A 26,222-nucleotide genomic window follows, 5' to 3' on the forward strand; every position below is an offset into this window, starting at 1 on the left:
GTATAGTGGTGTTTTTGTACTGTGGGCACTTGTTGCACATGAAGGGCAGAGGTCGACTCAGTTCACATATTCCACCAAACAGCTGTGGGTCAAATACTTTTTTTTTTTTTTGGTCATTATCAACATGTGCTGGGCAGCACAGAGGTAATGGGCTCTATAGTCTATTAGCAATTCCTTGAGCTGCCCTGTCTCATATTAGTTGTGGTGATTCTTATTCATGGGGCAAAAGAGTCTTAGCCTCTTCTCAGACATGGCATTTAGCCTTCCAGAAGGTAACACAGGGCCGACGCCTACTCTAGTGAACGTCAATGGCAAAACTTTGATCGACTTCAGTAGGAGCAGGAGCACGGTTGGGGAAAGAATTCATAGTAAATGATCTTCTCTATTTTGGAGAAAAAATAAAAAGTAAGACCTTTTCTTCCCAGTGAACAATTGATTTTTTTAATAAAGTCATTACAAATATGTACAAAGAGTCTCCAGCATATGAAATTCCTTTTACAAAAGAGGGAAAGAAGCCATGTCCATCTATACACAAGAGCCAGAACTAACTCATTGCATCTGCAGTAAGCACATGCCTTGCCTTAGCTTTGGTGTGGGAAGGAACTTGCACGGTTACTCTGTAGGGTCTTCCCTGTACCCAGTCGATTTGATGCATTTCACGTTTTTTAATCTGTTCGCGGAGTGTGACTGGGAGCAAACTGGAAAACTCTCAAATGTATTCACTCTTTGAAATTCCGGGTGAATTTCTTCAGCAAATAAACCGTGGTCTTCAGATTGATCTTAAAGAGTGTTATGAATATGATTGCAAATTAAGTCAGGGGACATAGTTTCTGCTCTCTGACCGAATGGCAATAATGATATAATATGGCCTGAAATACTGAGAGTCCCTTATACAGTTTGAAATCTACTTTTGGTGACTGTTCGAACCTTAAGCTGAAAACTAACTTTTCACAAATATTCGCAGGCCGGTAAAACACAAGTGCTCAAAATACCTGCGCTGACGGTGTACGGACATGGTTATATCAAAAGCCGCTTTTGCATTTGAGTGAACAGCGACAGAAAAAAAATGCTGTTGTGTGCTGAGCGCTAATAAATGGCACCAACCTCTTATATTACGGATACACTAACTCCACAGTTTGTAGTAGAGCTCCCAGCTCTGTCCCACAGCTAGTCGTGGGAGATGCTGTTCCTTAGAAGACCTGAGGGTGGAAAGGACTTTGGGCTAGGTGGCAGTGGTGATCATTGCAAAGGCAAAGGGAGCATTATTCAAACCAGCAGGAGAGAGGTTAACCATGATGACAAGGGAAGTGCCTCATGCTGGATGCAGAAACATGCTCTGTGTGATGAGAAAAGAGGGCTCTGGAATACGGGGTTGTAAATTCAATCCAGAACAGACTGGGGAAGGGGAATAGACAGAACATGAGGATTCCTCCCCTCCCTTTAGAGTACCTGATATCCTGGCATTCTTTTGAGAAGGTGAAGTAATTGGGAATCATTAAAAAAGGGATAGATAATAAGACAGAAAATACTGTATTGCCTCTATTAAAAGAAAAGGAGGACTTGTGGCACCTTAGAGACTAACCAATTTATTTAAGCATAAGCTTTCGTGAGCTACAGCTCACTTCATCGGATGCATACTGTGGAAAGTATAGAAGATCTTTTTATACACACAAAGCATGAAAAAATGGGTGTTTACCACTACAAAAGGTTTTCTCTCCCCCCATCCCACTCTCCTGCTGGTAATAGCTTACTCTGATTGCCTCTATATAAATCACTGGTATCCCCACATCTTGAATACTGTGTGCAGAAGTTGTCACCCCATCTCAAAAAAAAAGATATATTGGACTTGGAAAAGGTTCAGAAAAGGGCAACAAAAATTATTAGGTGTATCAAACGGCTGCCGTATGGGGAAAGATTAATAAGACTGGGACTTTTCAGCTTGGAAAAGAGACGACTAAGGGTGGGGGTTATAATAGAGGTCTATAAAATCATGACTGGTGTAGAGAAAGTAAATAAGGAAGTGTTATTCACTCCTTCTCATAACACAAGAACTAGGGGCCACCCAATGAAATTAATAGGCAGCAGGTTTAAAACAAACGAAAGGAAGTATATTTTCACCCAATGCACAGTCAACCTGTGGAACTCCTTGCCAGAGGATGTTGTGAAGGTCAAGACTATAACAGGGTTCGAAAAAGAACTAGCTAAATTAATGGAGGATAGGTCCATCAATGGCTATTAGCCAGGATGGGCAGGGATGGTGTCCCTAGCCTCTGTTTGCCAGAAGTTGGGAAAGGGCGACAGAGAATGGATCACTTGATTATTACCTGTTCTGTTCATTCCCTCTGGAGCATTGGGCATTGGCCACTGTCAGAAGACAGGATACTGGGCTAGATGGACCTTTGGTCTGACCCAGTATGGCCGCTCTTATGTTCTTAAGTCACCCATTGTTCATGCTTTAAGTGGGTTTTGACTTTGATTAACATGGTCGTAATCAATCATGCCAGTGTTTTCAAAGCTTCTGTCCCATGAGATGCAAGATGAACCACATACAGCAGCTTGTATAGATGAGGCTGAACCACAAAGTTTGCCTCCAGAATTAAACTTGTCCAAAACTTAGAGGGATGTGAATGTGGGAACATGTTACAGAGGTAGGGTCTAGCTGTGAAGTGTGGCTCTGTATCCAAAATGCCACAAGGTTTGGTGAGTTTGGATCCACGGTTTTGGTTTGGAGCTCTCCCTAGTTCTGTTACAGTTAACAAGTGGGCTTTAGCCCACGAAAGCTTATGCTCAAATAAATTTGTTAGTCTCTAAGGTGCCACATGTCCTCCTTGTTCTTTCTGCTATCTTCTCTAAGCTGTTCATAAAGAAATCTGGAAATAAATAAAATTGGGTCTGGCAACATGAGACTGGGTCCCATTATCAACACACTTTTTCTACAAGGGAAACTGGCTTCTCAAGAGAAGGGTTTCCTGCTGCCTCACTTTTCTGTTCTCCACCAGCTCCCACAGGGAGATGCTTCTTTCTCTATCTCCTAGGTTTCTGGTGTGAGGAATATGGCTGTAGCAGCCCTTAGTCAAGTGTTTGCGAAAGAACAGAGAAAGTGCCTATCTCTAAGGCCCACTCTACACAATGAAGGGATACCCACTTAACTAAATCTGTTTCTAAACAATTTAGTTAAATACCTGCTGCCCTCTTTCTGGAAACTCTAAAATTGACTTGAGGGTCTTGTCTCTATTTAGTTTAAGGTGGTAACAACCAAATTAAGTTTTTTTAAACTGTTCGAAGGGAGCTGCGCTGATTTAACTACACTGATTTAGGGAAAGATTTAGTTAAATTGGTGCAATTTCAATGTGTACACAAGCAGTCAGTGGATCAGTTAAGCCTCATCAGCACAAAACTATGTATTTTGATGATTTCCTCTGCCTCCAAATGGTAACACTTGTTCTAGGACACAAAAATGTAGGCGAGCGCAGATAGTCTTGTAATATAGAAGGGGTAGAATGGCTTCCACACCTTCCCTTTTAGCTGGTGAAAAGCATTCCAAGAAAGAGAGTAGAAATCTAGAAACACTAGATCAGATTCCACCCTGGGTATAACCCCACTGACTCCAAGTCAATGGACTTACACCAGGAATAAATTTGGCCTAGTGATGCGGGGGATGAGGAGGCAGTATTATCCTATTCTTAGCTGCATTTCTAATTTGAAATGTGAAGTTCCAATAAGCCATGGGATCTATCTCATGCAAGTGCTGCTTTAAAAATTAATAAAGACTTTCTTCACAGCCACATTATGCAGCATTCCATACAGACTATGATCTCATAACCTTCTTCCCTGGCTTGCACACACACTGTCTGCTGAAACCTAAGATGAGGCCTTTTTTTCATTTAGAGAGCACTCCCGCTCTTCACAGAGGCTCCTCTGCAGAGCTAATCAAAATCAATGGCTTCTTGGGTGCTGCAAAAAGGAGAGGAGGGGGGAGGGACCGTGCAGGCTTCCTTTACATTCGGAAAGTACAACCCCACCACCACCATCTTGCACAGTCCTTGTAATGAACAAGAACAATGGTGGGGAGTATACAACATGTATTAGTTTCCTAATACAAATATCAACTGGAGTTGAATCTGGTATTTTTTTTTAAAAAAAGCATAAAAACACTCCTTGTCAAAAAATGGAGGCATTCAAGTATAGTCATTTATACCTGAAAATGTAAGGCTTAGACAAATACATACCCTCTAGTAAATCACTGAATTTATCTACAGAGAATGTTGGCTGTAAAGCTTCTGCCAAGAGACTTCTCTAGTTTCCTTGACTCAGCTGTTAGATTAAGTCTTCGTAAACCTAACATTCCATTCACACAAAACATCTGATTTAAGCCTACAAAAGCCAGGCAAGTCAGAGTTAAAGAAGAATTCCCATGCCAAATTCTGTTCTCATGTAAACCTGTGAAATGCTTTTGATATGGTTGTAGCTTTCCTGGGCATACTGTGTCCTTTTGTATTCTTGACTGAGTTCTTGGGAACAGCTGAAGAGGTCTCTGTCCCTTTTCTCCCTATCCCCATCCTCGGCCCGGTCCTCCTCCAGAAAATCCTTCCTGGATTTTACATTGAGCCCTGTCTGTACTAAGGGACTTTGCAGGTTTAGTCAGTGCTGTGTGCCTCATTGTTGAGTCTCATACCTTGATTGAAGTAGCTCCCACTGACCAGGGACACAACACTGAGAGCAGAGCCTATTCCTTGTGCCCTTAAACTGTCTCACTGTGTCACAGGATTGTGGCTTATCTGTGACTGATTTATGAAAGCCCTAGATGGGGCAAAAGCCACATAAGGTTTTGAAGCTGCAGACCGAGGTAGCCCATGGGTCATAATATAAATAGCAAATGATAATGCAAACTACACATACTTCAAGGGAAGGGGACCAATTCCTCCCTCAGCTGGGAAGTTATTGACTGTTTAGAGGCAGGAAGCTGATCATTTAAAAAGGGGAGGACATTCCATGGGAGGGGAGGTCCCTGCCTGTCCTGTACAAATAAACATAAACCAGATAATTTGCCACATGAGGTGGCCTAGCCACCTCAGTACGGGATTCCTGTCTGTATAGGATATCATGCTAAAATATATAGAGGTACAATTTAATTTCCTTTATGATTTATTTTCATAAATGTATATGTTTCTCTTAAAGAATCAGCCTGATCCAGAGGAGGGCTGAGCACCCACAATGCTTGTTGAAATCAGCAGGCCTAAGGCTGCTCCCATTGAAGTCAACAGCAAAACTTCCATCTACTTCAGTAGGAGTGAGCTAGGGCCCAAGGGGAGCTAAAGGTGTTCAGCACCTCTCAGAATCATGCCCCAAATGTGGTATGGAAGAGACTGAGGTCCATTCGTAGCCATGTCCCATCCAAATCTCCTCAACAAGAGTGCCATTCTTCACGCACTGTGTGTCATAATTTGAGCTGGGAAAAAAATTATTCTTTACACCCTTTTCCCTGTTCATCAATTGTTCAAGAACCAGTAATTCCCACAGACACGTGTAGGTGTGCCTGAAAATTGATGAATGCTTGACGCACAGATTTCAGCCTAGAGACTGCATCGAAACTCTGCTCTGCAAGTATCCAAAATTCAAGCAGTTCTGATTGCATATAAAGGTCACATGGTATATTTCTGTTCTATGGTGGGATGAAAGTACAGGAAGATTTTCAAAGCCTCAAAGAGCAGGTATATGCCCAATTCCCATTGAAAGTCAATGAAAGTTGGGCATCTGACATCCCTTTGTGTCTTTTGAAAATCTCCCCCATAACTAGTAAAATCAATCTTTGGGTGCAAATACCCCAGTAACAAACTCACCAGTGATTTTCTGTGAGCATTCTGCAATATTTGTTCAATGTTCTGGTCTGGTGAGCATTTATTTGTTTGTAAATTTGAATACATTTCCATGCAAATATTTTTTTGCCAGATCTAGTCTTGTTGCTGGTGCAGTGTGTGCTATTCACAACGGTAATACACAATGTTCTCTCATGTGAGTTTACATTCAGTGATATTTTGTGTGTTTGAGTCTTCTTTCTGCTGATCATCCAACACAACATCTCTGAAATAACAGAATGCACTTGTTTAATATGGATGTGTCGGACCCAGTCTTTTCAAAATGTTTAGTGAGAACAATGACCAATCGGATCAGATTTGGTTGGTAAACGTCCAGCCTAGAGCCATTTTTATCGCTGTTTTTATGAGACTTCTGAAAGTAATGGTTTACAATGGAACATCACCTAACGCAGTACTAGTAGGAATGGCTGTTATTGCCCCGTGGCCTTAAAACTGCTCTGAGCACTTTGTAGCTCTTTAAACCCTTATGGTTTCAAAGAGTAGCAAGGACTTAGGCATGCAGCCCTACCAGCTCCCCACCACAGAGCTCTAACATAGCTGATTATTGGGCCAAATCCTTCAGCCGTTTTTGAATATCTAGGGGTGAAAGTAATCGCCTGTTCCGCACGACTGCTATCATATCGCATGGTACTTTCCAGCAAAACAAGAGCTGAGCTGTCCCAAAGTGAGTTGTTTTATAAAGTTCAGGGTTAGATTGGCTGGTGGTTTTTTTGTTTTTTTTGTTTGTTTGTTAATTTATTTACAGGTAGAAAGAAAGGAAAATAGCACCTTCTTAACCTATTTTTTGTGTATAAATATTAATAACCAAAATATATTTCTCCCAGTCTCATGTTTCAGAACATCGTCCTGGTAAAACTGTAGCACCGCAAAGAGACAGTTGAGCCCTAGACAAACATTAAAGGTAGCACCAGAGAAAGTACAGTTGTAAGAAAAGCATATCTCGCCTGGTGTCATAGAGCTTAATATACACACACACACACTCTGTCTCTTGTCAAAACGGCTAAACACCCCTTTCCCACACCTCCCAAGACAAGCCGATGCCTATTTGCAGCAAATGCACTATCTGCTGGTATTCTTTAACCCTGGGTTTGCAAGTGATTTTTCACACTTCTACATTTAAAGGGGCAGATGCGGGCCGTGCCATACCATACCATAGACAATGCCTGGTGGGGAAAGTTTTAGCACTACAGCAAGGACATCACTAATCTTTTGACTCAAACTGCAGGAGCACAAGCGCTCAGACCACAGTCATCTAAAAGGAATGTTGCTTATGTTCTCAACAAGGCATGCATGTATTAACGTATGCTCTCTATATAAGCATGTATGTGTCTCTGTTTTGCTGCTGGGCACTTGAACAGCTCCTTCAGTACAAATCTTCTTTCACGTTGCTCCAGCCTCTTTTATCCTCCTCCTCTTCTTTCTCCATTCTTCATAGCTGCTGCTCAGACTCTGTATTCCCTGCAGGAAAAGGGGAAATGATTTTCTCCAAGGGTGCAGGGTTTTCTCCAGCCTGAGAAAGCAAAATAATTTGTTTTTCATTATATTGATGCAATGGTTAGCATAAAAGCATCTTCTAAATGCATGCATAAACCTTCCTGCTGACACAAGAATTTACTGACCAGAGGCGTATGTAATTTATGGGGAAGACAGCTTTGTGGTTAAATCACAGGAGAACAAGAGATCTGGCTTTTATTCACAGTGCTACCACAAATCCTGTGTGGCTTTAATTTTGGCTGTCCCAAAGAAGACACCCAGTCTTCTTGGGTGTCCAGCTTCAGATGAGTTAAATGTTAACTTTTAGAGAAACAACTAACTGTTACAGGAAAGCACTGTGGTCTATTGATAATTGCAGCACTCCTGGGTTCTAGTCCTGTTCTGCCACTGATTTGACTTGCGGCCTTGGGCAAATCACTTAATGCCTCTGTTTTTCACGTTCACTGTAACATCAGGGCAGTGTCGTCCTAGGGCACATGTGCTCATTGATAAAGGCATTTGCAAGTGTAAATCCCAGTTCTCAAGAGCAGATTGTGGAAAAACTCTTAAAATAAAGAGTTTCTATGTCATATTTGCATCTCCAGTATTTCAGTTGGCAGAGAGCCAGCACAAGGTCTACACACTTTTTAAGTCTCATTAATACCCGTTATGGGGCCTTTAAGGGACTTAAGAGGTTCATAGCTCTCAGATCCCAGAGCGCTTCCTGCAGCTCCCATTGTCTGGGAACGGTGAACCGCAGCCACTGGGAGCTGTGGGCGGCTGTGCAATTGTAAATAAGCGGTCTGGCGGCTCGCCAGTGGATTACCGTGACAGGCCGCATGCAGCCCGTTGGCCGCAAGTTGCCCCCCACTGTCCCAGCGTGATGGGTGACCTCATAAAATCCTCAATAGGTAAATCTATGCTGGCCCTCTGTATCGGATGAATTTCACAAGTGTGAGTAGTAAAATATCCAACGATGTCAACTATGAGAGAGTAATTTGGGTTGACAGTTTGTTATGGGGCAGATTCTGGTCTAAGTTACTAATGGAAATCCAGAGTAACTCCATGGCTTCTGTACTGTTACTTTGTATTTACATGGGTGTATATATATATACATGATCCAAATCTGACCCTAGATCTTTTCCATTAAGGAAAAGTTGCAGTGGGGGCGGTTTAGATTGGATATTAGGAAAAACTTTTTCACTAAGAGGGTGGTGAAACACTGGAATGCGTTACCTAGGGAGGTGGTAGAATCTCCTTCCTTAGAGGTTTTTAAGGTCAGGCTTGACAAAGCCCTGGCTGGGATGATTTAACTGGGAATTGGTCCTGCTTCGAGCAGGGGGTTGGACTAGATGACCTTCTGGGGTCCCTTCCAACCCTGATATTCTATGATTCTATGGTCAAATCCTCATGCTGCAAATGACTGCTGAGTAACTCCTGAACTCATGCTCTGTTTCAGCAACAAGAGATTGGTGTGTTTCCACAGAAACAGAACAATTTCCACAAAGTCTCAGAGGTCCCTGTCTACATGGAACTTCAGCAATTACTCCCTTCTCTACCCATCCCTATCCATGGCTCCTGCTGTCAGACTAAAGTATCTAAAGCAACCGTGAACAAAGCTAGAAGGACTAAGTCCAAATTGAATCAGCCAGGACTGAAACACCAGGCAAATGGTTAGGCCACCCACAGCACACACACGCACACACACACACACGGAGGTGCCTGAACCTTCACCTTTTCTGCAGATCTGCTTATGCTGTAGGAACTTTTTTCTGGTGGGGAAAAGGGGGAAAAGTGTTTAGTGCTCAAGGGAATGGGAGCATGATAATACTGGCTTAGGGAATGTCTACACTGCAGTGAGACACCGTGGCTGGCCCGGGCCAGCTGATTCGGGCTAAGGGGCTCTTGCTAGGGGGTTGTTTAATTGCAGGTATGAACACACAGCTCACTTCAGTGCTTCTGACCTTGTGAGGGACACAACTGTTACTCCGGCCTTGGGTTCCTACACATGCTGTCAATGCACCTCAGCCCTGGCTTGTAGAACTCCTGTCAATTTTATTTCTAGGCTTCTGCTGAGCAGAGACTAGCCACTATGCAGTGGCTTTTTGTGTGTGTGCGAACAATCACTGTGGATTAGCCTGAGACCACCTCGGCCACCTGCACTGTGATTTAAAACACATTTGAACCCAAGTCTTCAGACATCAAAGGGTGAACTTCATAGGGGTGAGGAAAAAAATCAAGGAAAAATCTTGGAGGAGATGAGATTCAGAGAAATGTCTGTGCAGGATTAAATAAACTGAAGTGGAATCTTTGCCTGAGTAAAATCCAAATAAGGGTGTTAGGATTTTCCTGAAGTTTTACAAAAGGACTTTACTTGTGCTCTTGCAGCACCTAGAGACCACAACCAAGGATCATTGCCCCACTATGCTAGATGCTGTACAAACATATAGCATGAGACAGCCCATCCCCTGAAGAGGTTACATTCCACAAACATTTTTTCTCTTTCCCCTAAACAGCAGAAAACATTCACAAAGTTTTAAAGGTTTTTGAATTCAAAAACTCATTAAGCTCCAAGTGAGAAATTTACCCCTGTGTAGAGAAAGAACCAGCACAATGCTTGTTCACCACGTAAGCCCTGTTTTGAGGGCTTAAGTGCAACTTAAGTTTTGCATAGGCTTCTTGCTGGCTCTCTGCATAGGGGTGAATTTCACCCAAAGAGTAAAGGAGAGCCCCAGAATCCTGGCCTAAATCCCATCTCTCAATAAAACAACTTTGAATATCAAAGGCTGTGTTGAAGCCATTACTTGGTGCATATTGGCTGCATTGCCAGTATCTGACTCATTAATGGAATATGCTTTGAGCCAAATTCTGATCTCATTTGCAGCACTGTAAATACAGGGCAACTCAAATTGACTTCAGTTGAGTTACTCCAATTTTGCCACAATAGCACTTAGCAAATTGGAATTTAGACCTTTGAGTATGAAAGGGACTGTATAAAGCCAAACTCCACCCCATATGTAATATTGGTGTGGTTACCAGGAGGGAGTGCCAGCATGTCCTCTCTGTAGAGAGGGTCAAAAAATGTTCATAGCAATTTTTTAAAAATGAAAAATGGCGCTTTTTTGACATTTTGTCAAATGTTTTCAGGTTTTTATCGGAAAACCAAAATTTTCTTGGGTTTCCAAAAACTGAAATATTTTTTGTTTTCAACAAAAAAAACCCAAAATTGTGTGAAAAAAATTATGGAAATTAAAAATTTTCATTTCCTTTGATATTTTTCATGGAAACTAAAATGCATTTTTGTCTTGTACCTCCCTGTCTAGCCACTTAAGGATGCTCGAATTCTCGTCAGAACCTAGAATCATAAAAATGTATGGCTGGAAGTGACCTCAAGAAGGCATCCAGTCCAGCCCCCGGCAGTGAGGCAGGACCGAGTAAACCTAGACCATCCCATACAGTTGTTTGTCCAACCTGTTCTTAAAAACCTCCAGTGACAGAGATTCCACAACCTCCCTTGGAAGCCTGCTCCAGAGTTCAACTACCTTTCTAGTTAGAAAGTGTTTCCTAGCGTCTAATTTAAATCTCCCTTGCTGCAGATTAAGCCCATTCTTGTCCTATCTTCAGTGGACATGGAGAACAATTGATCCCTGTCCTCTTTATAACAGCCCTTAACTTAGCTGAAGACTGTTATCGGAGCCCACCAGCCTTCTTTTCTCCAGACTAAACATGCCCCGTTTTTTTAACCTTTCCTCATAGGTCAGTTTTTCTAAACCTTTTCTCATTTTTGTTCCTCTCCTCTGGACACTCTAGTTTGTCCAAACTTTTCTAAAGTGTAGTGCCCGGAACTGGACACAATAGTCCAGCTGAGGCCTCACCAGTGCTAAGTGGAGTGGGACAATCTGCAATTTACCTTCCATGTCTTACATACAATGGTCCTATTAATACACCCCAGAATATTAGCCTTTTCCCCTAGCTGCATCACATTGTTGACATTCAGTCTGTGATCCACTCTAGCCCCCAGAGCCTTTTCAGAAGTAGCACCAGCTATCCAATTATTCCACATTTTGTAGTTGTGCATTTGATTTTTCGTTCTTAAGTGAAGTACTTTGCACTTGTCTTTATTGAATTGAGTTCAGACCAATTCTCCAATTTGTGAAGGTCATTTGGAATTATAATTCTGTGTTCCAAAGTGCTCGCAACACCTTCCAGCTTGATGTCATCCTTAAACTTTATAAGTATACTCTCCACTCCATTATCCAAGTCATTAATGACAATATTAAATTGTACTGGACCAAGAATGACCCCTTTGGGACCCCACTAGATACACCCTCCCAGTTTGACAATGAATCATTGATAACTACTCTTTCAGCCAGCTGTGCACCAACCTCATAGTAATTTCATTTAGACTGCCTTTCCTTAGTTTGCTTATGAGAATGTCATGTGGGACTGTGTCAAAAGCCTTACTAAAATCAAGATATATCACATCTACCACTTTCCCCATATTCGGTAGGCCAGTAACCCTGTCAAAGAAGGACATTAGTTTGGTTTGGTATGATTTGTTCTTGACAAATCCATGCTGGCTATTCCTTATAATCCTATTATCCTCTAGATGCTTACAAACTGATTGTTTAATAAGTTGTTCCAATATCTTTCTAGGTATCAAGTAAAGCAGACTGACCTGTAATTCCCTGGTTCCTCTTTGTTCCCCTTTTTAAAGATAGGTACTATGTTTGGTCTTTTCCAGTGCTCTGGGATCTCAGATGTCCTCCATGAGTTCTTGAAGATAATTGCTAACGGTTCTGAGATTGCTTCAGCTAGTTCCTTAAGTATACTGGGATGAATTCATTAGGCCCTGCCAACTTGAATACATCTAATTTATCTAAATATTCTTTGACCTGTTCTTTCCCATTCTGGCTTGTATTCCTTCCTCCTTGTTGTTAATACTGTATTGAGTATTTGGAAACCATTAACCTTTTTAATGAGGGCTGAAACAAAATAGACATTAAACACCTCAGCCTTCTTGATATCATCAGTTATTAGCTCTCCTTCCCCACTCAGTAGATGACCTTTACTTTCCTTCATCTTTCTCTTGCTCCTAATGTATTTGACAAACCTCTTCTTATTGCCTTTTATGTCCCTTGGTAGGTGTAACTCATTTTGTGCCTTAGCCTTTCTGAATTTGTCCCTACTTGTGCTATTCTTTTTTACTCCTTAGCAGTGCATCCACTTTTTGTAGGATTCCTTTTTGATTTTCAGGTCATTGAATTGGTCCCTTTTAATTTCTCGTGATAAACAAGAGAGCCAAAGACACAATGAAAAGCATTTAGACTGAGATTTTCAAAGGTAGTGGACTGGACAATTAATTCCCATTGATTTTAATGGGATTTGGGCATCCAAACCCCCAGCTGGCTTTGGAAATCTCACTCGTAAATCCTTCAGTCTTATCCACAGCATCACTCCACTCTGGGCATTGCTTGGCTAGATGGCGTTTCTACCAGATAGGAAAATTGCTCTGCTGAAGGAGCTAGCCTCACAGTAAAGGGGTTCAATCGCTCAGGTAGGACGCCCCGCACCCTTATTCAGCACTTCTTTGGCTCGTCTTTATTCAGAGCCACAGAGTCAAGCCAGGGCTGGGTACGCAGTTCTAGTACTGATGAAGTCACGGAAGAAGCTGACTTTTTACTTATCTTGCAAAGCACTGCGTAAGTGGATCCCAATTCACGGCTAACATGGAATTACACCTGCTTACGCCAGTGATTCATTTTGCAGGTAGTCAGTGCTTAATACTGTACATAAAATCGTACCTATAAATCATACGTGTCAAAGGAAAATATTGGGGCGGTTGGATTGTCCGGGGAAAGGACAGTGATGGGGGCAGAATGATGCAGAACACCTGGGATTCCAGCCTGATGCAGCAAAGAGCTAGTGAGAAACCAAAGGCCTTACTGAGCCCTGGCATAAGGGAGTCAGACTTCCATTGCATTCCATGGGAGATATATCCCCTTGCATCAGGGCTTTTTGAATTTGCTTGTGCTGGAGGTGGAAGGGATAGTTGGGAAAGGAAGATCAGGGAGTAGGGTGGAGGCAACAGGAAAGAAGCATGGATCCGTTGGAGAGAGGCTCAGAGGAACAGCTGATCAGGGAGGTTTGCAGATGGCAAGATCAAGGAGGCCAGAGGCCAAAGGGGAAAGTTGTTGGGGTGACTCCGAAGTCCCAGAAGATATGGGTCCTGTAATCCACCCCTAGAAAGAGGTATTGTGTGGCTGCTCTTTATTTCTTTAACAATAATATGCTTCTTTGCTACTGGCTTATTGGAGGCTTAGTGATGAGGATTTTCTCTTGTGCGGGTTTAGCAGTGAGGGGCTTTGGGGTTTATGAATGGGGAGCATAAGATGGAGGATTTCTCCATCCTTAGTTTTTCAGGAAAATAAGCAGTAAAGTTTTCTTCCTAGTGTCAGACTCAGGAAGGCACACAGAATACACAGGATGTAACAGGTTGAGTATTCGGTTTGTTGGTCATGATGCGAAACTGTAGCCTAGTGGGGAGGGGATAGCTCAGTGGTTTGAGCATTGGCCTGCTAAACCCAGGATTGTGAGTTCAATCCTTGAGGGGGCCATTTAAGGATCTGGGGCAAAAATTGGGGATTGGTCCTGCTTTGAGAAGGGGGTTGGACTAGATGACCTCCTGAGGTCCCTTCCCACCCTGATAGCGTATGATTCTATGATAGTGCTGAATCAGCCAGCCTTGTCCCCTAACTGCCGTACTACCTCTGGTCCTTACTCTTTTCTGGACTTCTGCACAGCTCAGTGTGATATCTCCAGAAATCCTATCAACTCCATTTTAATACAGCTAATTAACTTCACTGAGACATTTGACAGAGCAGCTCTGCGTGAACCTAGCGGCAGACAGTGGGGGAAGTTATTGGCAACTCAGTGAGCATAGGACCAGGCTGGTGTTGCTGGCAGGAAGAGAGAGGGTTTAATTTAATACACTGCCACTTCTAGACTAATAGAGCAAAATACAAATGACACTGCATGCCAAATTGGCACATGCAAACTACACTTCATGCCCTGGCTGGGTGTTGCAAGGTGATGTCAGATTATATATTACAAAGCTGCCACTTTCAGAGCACTTTTCATTCAAGAATCCCAAAGTGTCCAACAGACATTACAAACTGGTTCCACCCCTTGGGCCCAGTCCTGCTTCCATTGAAGATACGTGGGCCTAGATTTGTAGACGTATTTAGGTGTTGCTCCGCTCAGTGCTGCAAGGCCTAAGTGATTTAGATGATTAAGTGCCATTTTCAAAAGTGACTTAGGCACTTAGCATCCCAAGTCCCAGTGAGACTTAGGGCCCTAAATGCCTATGCCATTTTTGAACATGGGATATAGATACCTAAATCTTTCAATGCTGAGTGAGCCAATGCCCAAATACCCTTTAAAACCTGATTCCTGGGAGAAGTGGGAGCAGACCCCAAATACAGAGTGATCATTTCCTACTCTAAACTGCTTTATAACATTGTTGTGCATTATTAAACAGCTACCGTGTTCCACTACAGGGATAGCTGCACATCCTAGGATATAGATAGATACACACACATACACTTACTAGGGTGTAGAGAGAGAGTGAAGAATACCATGCCTATTTGAAACTTCAGTGGGGAATTTAGAGAGGCAGTAAGCAATTAGCCAAGCTGGAATTTTCCCTTGTTCTGACTACAGTTCCACTTCTCTAACCACTAGACCATAAGACTAATAGTGACTTAGCTAGGGATTGGGCTGAGCAGTATTAAGTGGTGCAAGCTAATTCCCCTATTCTTATTAAGTTTGCCATGAAATCCCTAATGCACATGAGTGGTCAGGACCTGGAGTTAACATCTTACTGTACAAGGCGTTTATCACCGAAGAGTTTCTCTGTAGATGTACAGGAGGAGGGGCAAATACATATTTTGTTCAAAAACAAACATCCTACAGAGCTCGTAAAGTACTGCTCATCACATATCTCGTCTATTCTAAGGTCTAGAGCCATGCTCATCACTGCAACATCATAGAAGCATAGAAATCTAGGCCTGGAAGGGACTTTGAGAGGTCATCTAGTCCAGTCCCCTGCACTAAAGCAGGACTAAGTATTATCTAGGTTGTTCCGGACAGGTGGTTATCTAACCTGTTCTTATAAACCTCCAATAATGGAGATTCCACAACATTCCTAGGTAATTTGTTTCAGTGCTTAAATACCCTTACAGTTAGGGCATCTTTCCTAATGTCTAACCTAAATCTCCATTGCTGCAATTTAAGCCCACTACTTCTTGTCCTGTCCCGAGTGGTTAAAGAGAACCCCTTCTCTTTATAACAACCTTTTACACAGCTGAAGACCGTTATCATGACCATCTTCTCTTCTCCAGACTAAACAAACCCATTTTTTTCAATCTTACTTTTAATAATTTTTGTTGCTCTCCTCTGTACTATCTCCTGTTTGTCCACATCTTTCCCCAAGTGTGGTGCCCAGAACTGGATACCAGTTGAGGCCTTATCAGTGCTGAGTAGAGTGGAAGAATTACTTCTCGTGTCTTGCTTACAACACTCCTGCTAATATGTCGAAGAATGATGTTAGGGTATTTTGCAACAATATTACATTGTTTACTCATATTTAGTTTGTGATATGCTATAACCCCCAGATGCATTTCTGCAGTACTCCTTCCTAGCCATTCATTTCCCATTTTGTATTTGTGTAATTGATTATTCCTTCCTTCATGGAATACTTTGCATTTGTCCTTATTGAATTTCATCCTATTTATTTCAGACCATTTCTCAAGTTTGTCAATATCATTTTGAATTCTAATCCTGTCCTCCAAAGCACTTGCAACCCCTCCCAGCTTGGTGTTCTCCGCAAACTTTATAAGTGTACTCTCTATGCCATTATCCAAACTATTTATGAATATATTGAATAGAATCGGACCCAGGACAGATCTCTGCAAGACCCCACTCGATATGCACTTCTGCTTGACTGTGAACCACTGATAACTAGTCTCTGAGTACACTTTTCCAACCAGTTGTGCACCCACCTTGTAGTAGGTTTGTCTCTGGTCTATATTTCCCTAGTTTATTAATGAGCAGGGTCATGTGAGGCAGTATCCATGTGACTTTGAGATACATTTTTTCAGATATTGCATATAGCATATATTAGTGTGAGCAAAATGGTTTTCAACCAAAACTGAGAAAGAAAGAAAGAAAGAAAGAAAGAAAGAAAGAAAGAAAGAAAGAAAGAAAGAAAGAAAGAAAGAAAGAAAGAAAGAAAGAAAGAAAGAAAGAAAGAAAGAAAGAAAGACATGGAAGGTATGACAATAAAAGACAGTATATTAAAAAGAGGTATAAATTAAACCCTGAAAGTGAGCTGCTGGTGGTATATTTAATTATCCCTGTGTGTGGATGTGTTTGTGTTCACAGCTCATCACATGTGACTTGGAAGCTCACCAGGGGAGTTGGATGGCTCCCCTGTACATGTGGCATCCAGGAGATTGTGTTATTAGCCAGGATGGCTCCTCACATCTGGACTCTCAACATCATCCCTGTTGTTATTTCAAAGCACAAAGAAAAGTCTTTTTTTTCTAAGACCTACATTTGTATTTTTGTCCTTGAAGCCAGGGAAAGCTGTAGTGGGGAGTCCTGGGTTCAGCTGCAACCACTGAAATCATGAAACCAAGGGTGGAAATATACCCCATTGGGGGAGGGAGGAGCGAGCTGCATTCGCTCCTTTGAATGAGAACCTCACGTGGCTCCATGGCCCAGGCTCTGTGTCACAGTGACGCGGCTCCCAGCCACATGGCTGTGCAATGATGTCAGAATTGCGTGCGGCTATCGAAGCCCAAAGGGCAAAATCTGCCAGAAGGTGCACTGGGGGATGGGGATGAGGAATGGGGAGCGGGAGGGGCAATACCCCTGTGTGTCCCAGTCTCCAGGTAGCAGGGATGCAGGGGCAGTATAGTTATAAACTGAGGTTACCCACTTTTCATTTGGGCAATATGAAGTTTAGGTTAGGTTACTTTACCCACCTCTTTTTTTAACACTACACCACTGTCAGGGCACTGGGCTCATGGCCAGGCCTCTCCCCACTATGAGTAGCTAGGTCCATATGTTGAGTGGAACAGCCTTCCCCACTGCATCCCGGCTGGGGTCTGTCTCGCCACGGTGAGTAATCAGGACTGGCCCCAGAACAGCTGCACGGAGCGGACTGGGCCCTCACTGGAACACACATTCCCTCCTCCGGGTGCTCACTGTGTCATGCTTTCTTTGTATTTATTGTTCTGTTTTGTGTCATGCTGCGACTACACTAGAGTTTAGTATGGCGCACCCAATTGAAGTGGGAGGCTATATCTGCCCCTGCCTGCAGCATAGGAGCACTTCAAGTGAGCACAGAACCTCTGGCCTTGTGAGCCTTAAGGAAGTGAAGAGTATAGAGAGGGAATGTGCACAATGAAGATGGAGCTTGTATCTGCTCAACTGAGAATAATACTTTGCATTTCTATAGCATGTTACCTCAGAGAATCTCAACGCACTTTACAAACAGTTAAGCTTCCCAACACCCCGTGCGTAGGCAAGTATCATTAGGCCCATTTTACAGATGGGGAAATTGAGGCCAGGGTCACACAGGGTCAATGGCAGAGCCAAGTGGGAACAGAACTCAGGTTGCCCAACTAAGCTATGCAAATATTTGCGATTAACTTCAAACTCCGTTGAACTGCGCCTTGGATCTGAGGTTTGGTGGGATTTGTGGACCTCAGCCTGGTGAGCTTGGACTGAATGTGTTCACACAGCTGAGAGGCTGGTAAATATTCCCTGTGTCCCAGCCAGTATCACCAGCTCCATCCCTTCCTATAGTTGCATTCTCTACACACTAGCAATTCCCAGCACTTCCATACCCTAAGAAAAGAAGCGAGTTCCTACATCTTGTCAAAAAGGAGGGGGCAAATGAGAGGCTAACGTAAAGGGGCCAGTTGTAATGTTCCCCTTGGAAGCTTGAGTTTGTTGAGCTCAAACCTACAAGTGAATCTCAGAGGGAAATTAATTTCCAAAAACTGTGAACCAAACCACACAGCTTGGTTCATGAACCTCTTCACAGATTGAATCCTGGAGGAGACAGTAGCAGTAGTGGTTAGAGAAGGGAAATGGAAATGAGGAGTAGAGCTGACTGCAGTCTCATCCAGCAACCTTAGCTGCGTCCAGTCACACACCATCCCAGCACCTCTCTGAGGGACACACTGCCATTGTGTAGAATTTAAAGTTTCAGTTAAAAAAACATTTTGTCGTCCTGTTTGCCAAGAAAACTTTCTGAATGACCTGACTGAATCTGCAGACAGACAGAATAGCTGTATATCACTCACGTAATCGATAATAATATGACACAAACACACACACAGTGTAAACACACATCTATCTATCTAAAACCTTACTTTAAAACACTAAATGAATAGAGAGGTGTCCCAAGTAATCACGTTTTTATTTATTATTTTTCAGACACCTAAAAATGTGCCAAGCACCTTGCAAACAAGTAAAGATATGATTCCTGCCTCAAAAATCAGTCTTGGTTTGACATAACTGAGGGTCACAAACAAACAAGGGGATTAGGAGAAAGGAGGGAAAGGACAATCATATTTTCTTCTTCTTTGGACTTCCCTTCTGCTGCCCTTCTCTGTGTTGTCATCTCATCCTGTTTTGTCACTAAGGCAAGGCATTGTTTAGGAAAGCATTTAATCACATGCAAGTAACTTGAGGTCAATGGAACTGAATATAGATAGAGTTAAATATTTGCTTAACTGTTGTCCTGAAACAAGGCCTTAGGTTTTAAACTCCGATGGGCAAGAAGTAAAATTTCCTCTTTACTGGAATTGTAACACATCTATCATATCTATGGTGCTATATAAATAACAATTCTAATACTATTAGCTCTGTGTGAGAATTGTTCCAGTCATCTCAATAGGAAGTTAACTCTGAAGAATAATTATGTGGATTTAAATGGCAAAGTTATTGACTGTTTCACTGCTGATAATTTTAGCAGAACCATCCAGAATTTAGGTAGTGCAAACTCACACAATGTACAAATCAGGGGTTAAGAAACCAGCAGTTTAGCAGAGGGACTGGGAGGAAGAGAAACTGGTTTCTTTTGTTTGATCGGGCGGGGGGGAGATCACCAATGTGGTATTAGTATTTTTAAAAAATAATTAGTTGTTTATTTAATAAAGAAATAACATATATCGATGAACATAGGAATTACAAAAATCAAGACAAGACTGATGAAGTTGTAGGGCTAGATTCCCACAGGGACGCAGGTGTTGTGATACTGACTTTTAGGTGCCTAGAAAATCCCAGGAACCAGGCTAGGATTCACAAAGTCTGAGTGAGGCACCTAGGCTCCCTATGCAATGAATGGGGGGAGAGAGGTGCCTAAGAATGCAATCTACAAAAGCTGGCCTACTAGGCAAGGAGCCACTTAAGCTAACCAGTGGGAGATGTCAACATCCTGGGATGTTCTAAGGCCCCTCCTCTCAATGAGATAGGTGCCTAAGTCTGGGCTGAAGGGAGGCACCTATCTCTGCTAGCAATTCAGGAACTGGGAACCCTCTCCTGGAGTCCCGTGGATTAGAAGCCTGTGGTGTTTCTTGGGAGAATGTGCTAGGCAGGTGCCTAACTCCACACACAACAAACCAGCCACAGGAGGAGGAAGCAGTGGTTGCGGTCGTGCTCACTTTATAACTTTCAGCCCAGTGGTTAGAGCACTCACTTGGGATGCGGGACACACTGGTTCAATTCCCCCCTCTGCCCAGAGGGAGAAAGGATTTGAACAGGGGTCTCCCACCTCTCAGGAGAGAGCTCTAGCCACGGGGCTAGAAGTTGTAAGGGGGGGGCACCACCACTCCAGCCTCCTCCTCCAGCCAAGTTGGGAATGAGACCCAATCTGGTAGCCAGCCACTCAGCATGCCTACCTGATCAGGCCCACGTGTGAGATGGGTAGCTGAACTCCTGTCTTCCCCCAGTTGGTGAATCACTGTAGGGCTTAGGCCGGAGATAAGCATTCAGATGCCTATAGGGAGGCAGCCGTGTGTTTGCTCAGTGGCAGAAACTAGGTGCCTAGGGAATTTTTATGGCAAAATAAATAAATAAATTAGGAGCAGAGTGAGTTTAGGGTGGGGCTGGAGCTGGTGGGGCTGGAGCTTGTGAATCACAGTGGAGCCTAAAACTGGGACTTAGGCTCCTGAACCCCAGACTTAGGTGCCCAAATCTGGGGTTTAGATGCCTACGTACCTTTGTGAAGCCCACTGGTAGTCGCTCAAGAAATAGATAAACTGAAGTGCTAGGACTGAGAGAGCTTTCTACTCAGCTGGCTTAGTCTACAGGGACAATCCATATATTCTGGAGGGAGTGGGGGAAGAGAATATGGTTATCACGGAACTCTTCAGTGTGACCAACCGAGAAAGCAGCTTTCCATTGAATCCGTTTTAGGCATTTTCCCCAGTGAACACGCCAAAAATATTTCTCCTAAGAAAGCATCAGCCTGCCTGGCACCGGGTGGGCATAGGAAGGAGTGGAGGGAAGAAACCAGGCAGCAACTTTCAGGGATTTACAGCCCTGACGCTGGTGGGGCTGGGACCTCTTGTGTACTCAGACTGGACAGGGCTCTGGAATCAGGAGACATCCTACACCCAAACTCCAGCTCCCGATTCCAGGTGGTGGGTGTGAGAGACGAGAATCGTTCTAGAGACCACCCAGTCCCACTCCTGCCCTGCACGGGCCGAGGAAGCAGAGAACCTGAACTTGCACACGTGACTTTCAGTTAAATCAGAGGTTCTCAAACTGTGGTCTGCAGACCACCTCCATTCAGGTGTGCACCTGGGTGTCCGCACATGAGAGAATGAAGGCCCACCCATCGCCTGCTTGGCTCCACTCATTAGGTGCCTGGACCCTGCAGAAGATGCACATGTAAGGTGAGGTGGTGGCCTTGGGGGGAATAGGTGGGAGGGGGCAGTGAGGTGAGAAGAGGGGTGGGGGAATTTGAGACATGCAGGACTGTGGCAGCCAGAGAAAGAGGTGACTTTCCCCAGCTCGGGGGCTGCAGCAGTCGGGGAGAGACCCCCCTCCTTCCCAGCCCCAGCTCGGGGGCTGCCGCAGCGGGGGGGGAAAGAGGGAGAGACCCCCCTCCTTCACAGCCATCCATCGCATTAGAAAGTAAGACTACTGATACTAAAATATGAGTTGTGTGCTTTTATTTGTAGAACCAAAAAACGTTAAATTCTTACTAAGGATTTTGTATATAGCGCTTTTATCCAAAGCACTTTACAATAGCTAGCCAGCGGTACAAACAACATTTGGAAAGATCATTAAGTGGTCTGCCAAGACCCTCGGCAATTTTCAAGTGGTCCACCCAAAAAAAGTTTGAGAACCACTGAGTTAAATCATTCCATGAAAACAAACCCACAAGGCTATTGTGGCTTGGCAGGTAAAGTGATCCTGACAGTGGCCTGGGACGAAACCCGCAGCTTTCAGCCCACAGACCTACTCTCGGCTGGGCAGGCGGCTGCGCTGCGTCCCACCCCCGGCTCCAGCTCGGGGCTTGGACCGCCTGGGAGACGGGATGAAGCCGGTGAGGTGTCCTCCCTTGCACAAGGGCCACAGACAGCGAGGTACTAGCCTCCTGCTCGCTGCCCTTTTGTCGCTGTGACGGGAGTCGAGGCTTGCTTATACTCCCCATCTTCAGGGGACTTCAGAGGAGCCGTTGCGCGTGTGTGGCGCGCTGGGAAACGACCCTGGAGCCCCCTCGGTCCCTGATTCCCTTGAACGGGCTCTGCCACACTCATCACCCCCTTTCTGGGCTGTTGCAAAGACTGGAGCAAACTGTGAATGAGCGGCCCGGCCCGTCCGCCTAACGCGCCCCCGCGCCCGCTTCCGAGTGAGCTCCCCTTTGCTTCCAGGCGTCTGTACCTGGGTTTTTAACCTGCCCTGGAGTTTACAGCTAACATACAACAACTCCCGCTGCATTTCCCGGGGGGAGGGTGGAAGCTTTCAAGCCCTAGACAGCCAAGGGTTTATAAAAGGGAAGAGAAACTTTCGGACTAATAAAAACAGCAACAAGCTGGGAGTGCCAGGGCGCCTCCTAAAAACAAGGTCCCCGCAGCCAGGTGCTGGTGGGAAGCTGGATCCCCAAAGAGGCCTCACCGAATCGCAGGTTGCCCCTGGGAACTTTCCAAGGCGAAGAGTTAAAGCCTTTGGAAGAGGAGAGCGTATGTGGGTCCATGTTTGTACAGGGGGAGATGGGGACTTGCCGTCCTGGATCTGCGCGTAACAGACCTTTCGGGTGATTTGCTCAGTACAAGGTTTGCTACATTACAAGCCAACCTCCCGCCCCCTCCACTATCCTGCAAGCGAACTGATCAATAACTGATGACACGCACCTGCCTGGGTCTCCCCGTGGGACAACACAGACCATGCTGGAGAGTGGCAGAGGAGCAGCTGGATCCCTACCCGGCTGCAAAGGCCTGGGTACCCCAATCCATGCCCACCCCCGCCGTCCAGCTCGTGTCTACCAGCTGTAATTAACCGCGCAGAACGTGCACTTGACCAAATCTGCTGGATCCCGTTGCTGGCTGCGGATCAGGCGGACGGTGAGTTTTGCTGCCGTGCCAAGCGCTGACAGAGAGCCCCTGACATCAGCTTCATCAAACACTCCGCTCCGGATTGCGGCGCGCCCGGGACTCATTCCCAGCCCCCCCACCCGGCTCCCAGACTGATAGACCGGGCGGGCTCAGGTTTCCAACCGGATTCTGCCCCGAGGCACGGTGTGGTTTGGGGCCGAGCCTCTCGCCCCATCTGTGCCTCAGTCTCCTCCTTCTGTACAATGGGGCTAAGGACCCTAAGGCGCTTGGAGCTCCGCGGCGAGTGCGTTGGTCTCTTGGCTCCCCTGCGCTGTCAAGCGCCCTGGCATCGGCACCCCCAAGCCAGGCGAGCGGCGCGGGTCTCTCCCGGACTAGACTCCCCGCGTCCAGCCTGCGCTGCGCCGCAGACCGGGGACGGCAGCGGCTGCAGACTTCAGCCTTTGTCTCTGGCCATTTCACACCGAGCCCCCCTCCCGCTATCTGTTACCGGCCCCGGTTATTTTGCAAAGCGCCCCCCCCCCCCGCCCGGGGGGCTGGCTGCGCGCGGGCTGGGTCCCTACCTGTGGCGCGTCCCGGTTGCTCTCCGCTCCTGCCCGAGCCCTCGTCCCTACCAGCTCCTCTTGCGGATCAGCCAGACCAGCGCGGCCACCTGCGTGGCGGCGCAGAGCAGACCCAGGTAGGTGGCCAGGCTCCTCCCGGCCGCGGCCCGCCTGCTGCTCGCCCTGCGCCCCGCAGTCCGCTCCTGCAGCTCATCCCCGACCCGCTTCAGGCGGGCCGCGACCAGCGGCGCCCCGGAGCCGCGCTCCCCGCGCCGGGCGGAGCTGCAGCGGCAGGCGGCGGGGGGCCCCCCGTGCAGCGCGCAGGGGCACATGGCGGCGCGGCGCCCGGCCCGGCCCGGCCCGTCCAGACCCCGGCAGCGGCCGGCGTGGCGGGAACGCGCTGTGCTGTTGTTGTGCGGCCAGCGCGGTTATTAATTAAAGTGTCACATGGTGAGGAGGGGGTGACATCATCCGGCCCCACCGGGCTGCGGGCAGGAGGCAGGAAAGGTAACTTTTAACTCTTGCCGCGCCGCGCAGCCGGCACAAACCCCGCTGTCCTGCCTCCCGCCTCGGCCTCGGCGCAGCCGCGGGACAGCCAAGGGCATGTGGCCCGGGGATGTTTTATCCCCCGCCCCCGGCTGGGGGTGTTTTATCCCCCCCCCCGGCTAGGGGATATTTGATAAGCCCCCTTGGGGATATTTTATACCCTTTGGCTTGGGGTGTTTTATCCCCCCCCCCGGCTAGGGGTGTTTTATCCCCCCCCGCGGCTTGGGGTGTTTTATCCCCTCCCCCCCGGGTAGGGGATATTTTATAACCCCCCTGGCTTGGGGTGTTTTATTCCCGCCCCGGTAGGGGATATTTGATAACCCCCCTTGGGGATATTTTATACCCTCTGGCTTGAGTGTTTTAATCCCCCCCCGGCTAGGGGATATTTTATAACCCCCCTGGCTTGGGGTGTTTTATTCCCGCCCCGGGTAGGGGATATTTGATAACCCCCCTTGGGGATATTTTATACCCCCTGGCTTGGGGATGTTTTATTACCCCACCTCCCCTTCGGCTAGGGGATATTTTATAACCCCCCCTGGTTTGGGGTGTTTTATTCCTCCCCCCCCCCCGCGCTGGGGATATTTTATACCCTCTGGCTTGGGGTGTTCTATTCCTTCCCCCCCCCCTCCGGCTAGGGCGAGGGGTATTTTATACCCCCCCCCCCGCTTGGGGATATTTTATACCCATTTTATGGAGGGTCGGAGATTTTAAAAGACCCTTCCTGTGACCTGATCTTTATTTCAGATTTTGCACCCTCTGATTTCCCTCCCCCTCCAAGCGCTGATTTTGTGCTTAAATAATAGGTTCTCCCTTGAAATCCCCGCGGCTCCCCTGAAATGTCGCGTTGGGCGGTATATTGTTTAGCTCCGTGCCGGGCTCCGTCTCTATCCTGGCTGGGATGGGAAGGAGAAGCGCAAAGTCCAGTATTATACGGCGCGGATAAGGAGATGCGGGGGTCCCGCGTATGCCCGTTAGACTCGGAATCCGCGGCGGAAACCAAGACGCGGGTGGAATATTGCGAGCGGGGTGACCATCCCCCTGCTTTAAGCAGCAAGCAGGTGAGTTTAAACGAAGGAGAAAGCGAAGCGTTTCCTCTTTTCTGCTTCTCCTTGAGGATCCGCTAAAGCGACCAGCAAACAAACAAAAACCCTAAATAGCTTCCCCAGAAATTACTGCTCTGGGCGAGAGGGGATCTTAAGGGCATCCGAGCTCTAGTTTAAAAAAGAAACGTGAAAATCAGCCACGAACGTTGTTATCCTTGATTATGAAGCTTGGGGGGGGGGGGGTGTCTCTCGGGACAGGAGCTGGGGATCCGGGAGCCGTTTAAAGAAGAGAGAAACCCGACCCTGTAGCAGCCCAGGTAAACCCTCTCGGACCAAGTCCCAGTGGCTTGTGACACTGTGAACAAGTCACTTCTTTCAACACAGAGCGGTGAGCAGAGGCTGGGCTCGATCCACGAGAAAACTTCCGCTGTCCTGGGTGCAGGATCGGGCCCATCAAGGGGGCCTAGAAATAATTACTGGGGTTTTGTTGTTCTCTTGGGGAAATGGGTGGCCTGCTCCTACCATAGCTCGTACTTTGGGTATTACTCAAAGTCTTACCCCCCTGGGTTCACCGTTATCCTAATCCGATCTGCCCCAGAAAACAAGCTCTCACGGGATGGCCAGCGCCTTACAGGACCGAGCAAGTCTCTGCTTATTCTTGGGCAGCCTTACAACAGGTGAGTAAGTGGAAACTCTTTCCCCCACTGGATACACTCGACTGGGAGGTGTAACTTTTTTGCTGGTTTTGATCCCGCTGTAAAATGCAGCCCTCTCCCACACGCCTTCTTCGGAGACATCTCCTCTCGAAAGGGATCTGCTGCATTGTGAGTAGGAATAAAATACCGGGGGGGGGGGCTTTCCTTTACATTACCCCAAAGGGAACAATTTCCCCTACACCTGCCCGTTTGCAATGGGGTGTCTGAGTGGACGTGAATTGGAAGGGGGCTAGCCGCCTTGCCCTGTTTTGAGGAAAGCCCCTTTCTATAGCTCTAGCCTTTCTCGGGGACTTTTGAAAGAGCAAAGCTGCTGATTTCAGTGGGATTAGGCCGGGGTGAATTGGTGCGCTGGTCTCTTTCAGGTGCAAGAGAATAATTCAGGCTCATC

At 46.1% G+C, this 26,222-nt stretch overlaps 1 protein-coding gene across 1 annotated transcript; it reads right to left on the reverse strand.

Annotated features, from left to right (window-relative positions):
* Positions 1-425: 425 nt before the first annotated feature.
* HRK (harakiri, BCL2 interacting protein) lies at positions 426-23,861 on the reverse strand. Its single transcript, XM_073313264.2, has 2 exons — positions 23,551-23,861; positions 426-7,386 (listed from the first exon to the last, which is right to left on the reverse strand). Exon 1 carries the CDS (start codon positions 23,859-23,861, stop codon positions 23,598-23,600), a length of 264 nt encoding a protein of 87 aa, XP_073169365.1. The 3' UTR covers positions 426-7,386; positions 23,551-23,597.
* Positions 23,862-26,222: the final 2,361 nt, after the last annotated feature.

Source organism: Lepidochelys kempii, chromosome 15 (assembly GCF_965140285.1).
Source record: "Lepidochelys kempii isolate rLepKem1 chromosome 15, rLepKem1.hap1, whole genome shotgun sequence".
NCBI classification, from domain to species: Eukaryota; Metazoa; Chordata; order Testudines; family Cheloniidae; genus Lepidochelys; species Lepidochelys kempii.

Bases quoted from the DNA above. Each gene is read 5' to 3' on its own strand.
- HRK (XM_073313264.2), bottom strand. From the start codon at position 23,861: ATGTGCCCCTGCGCGCTGCACGGGGGGCCCCCCGCCGCCTGCCGCTGC.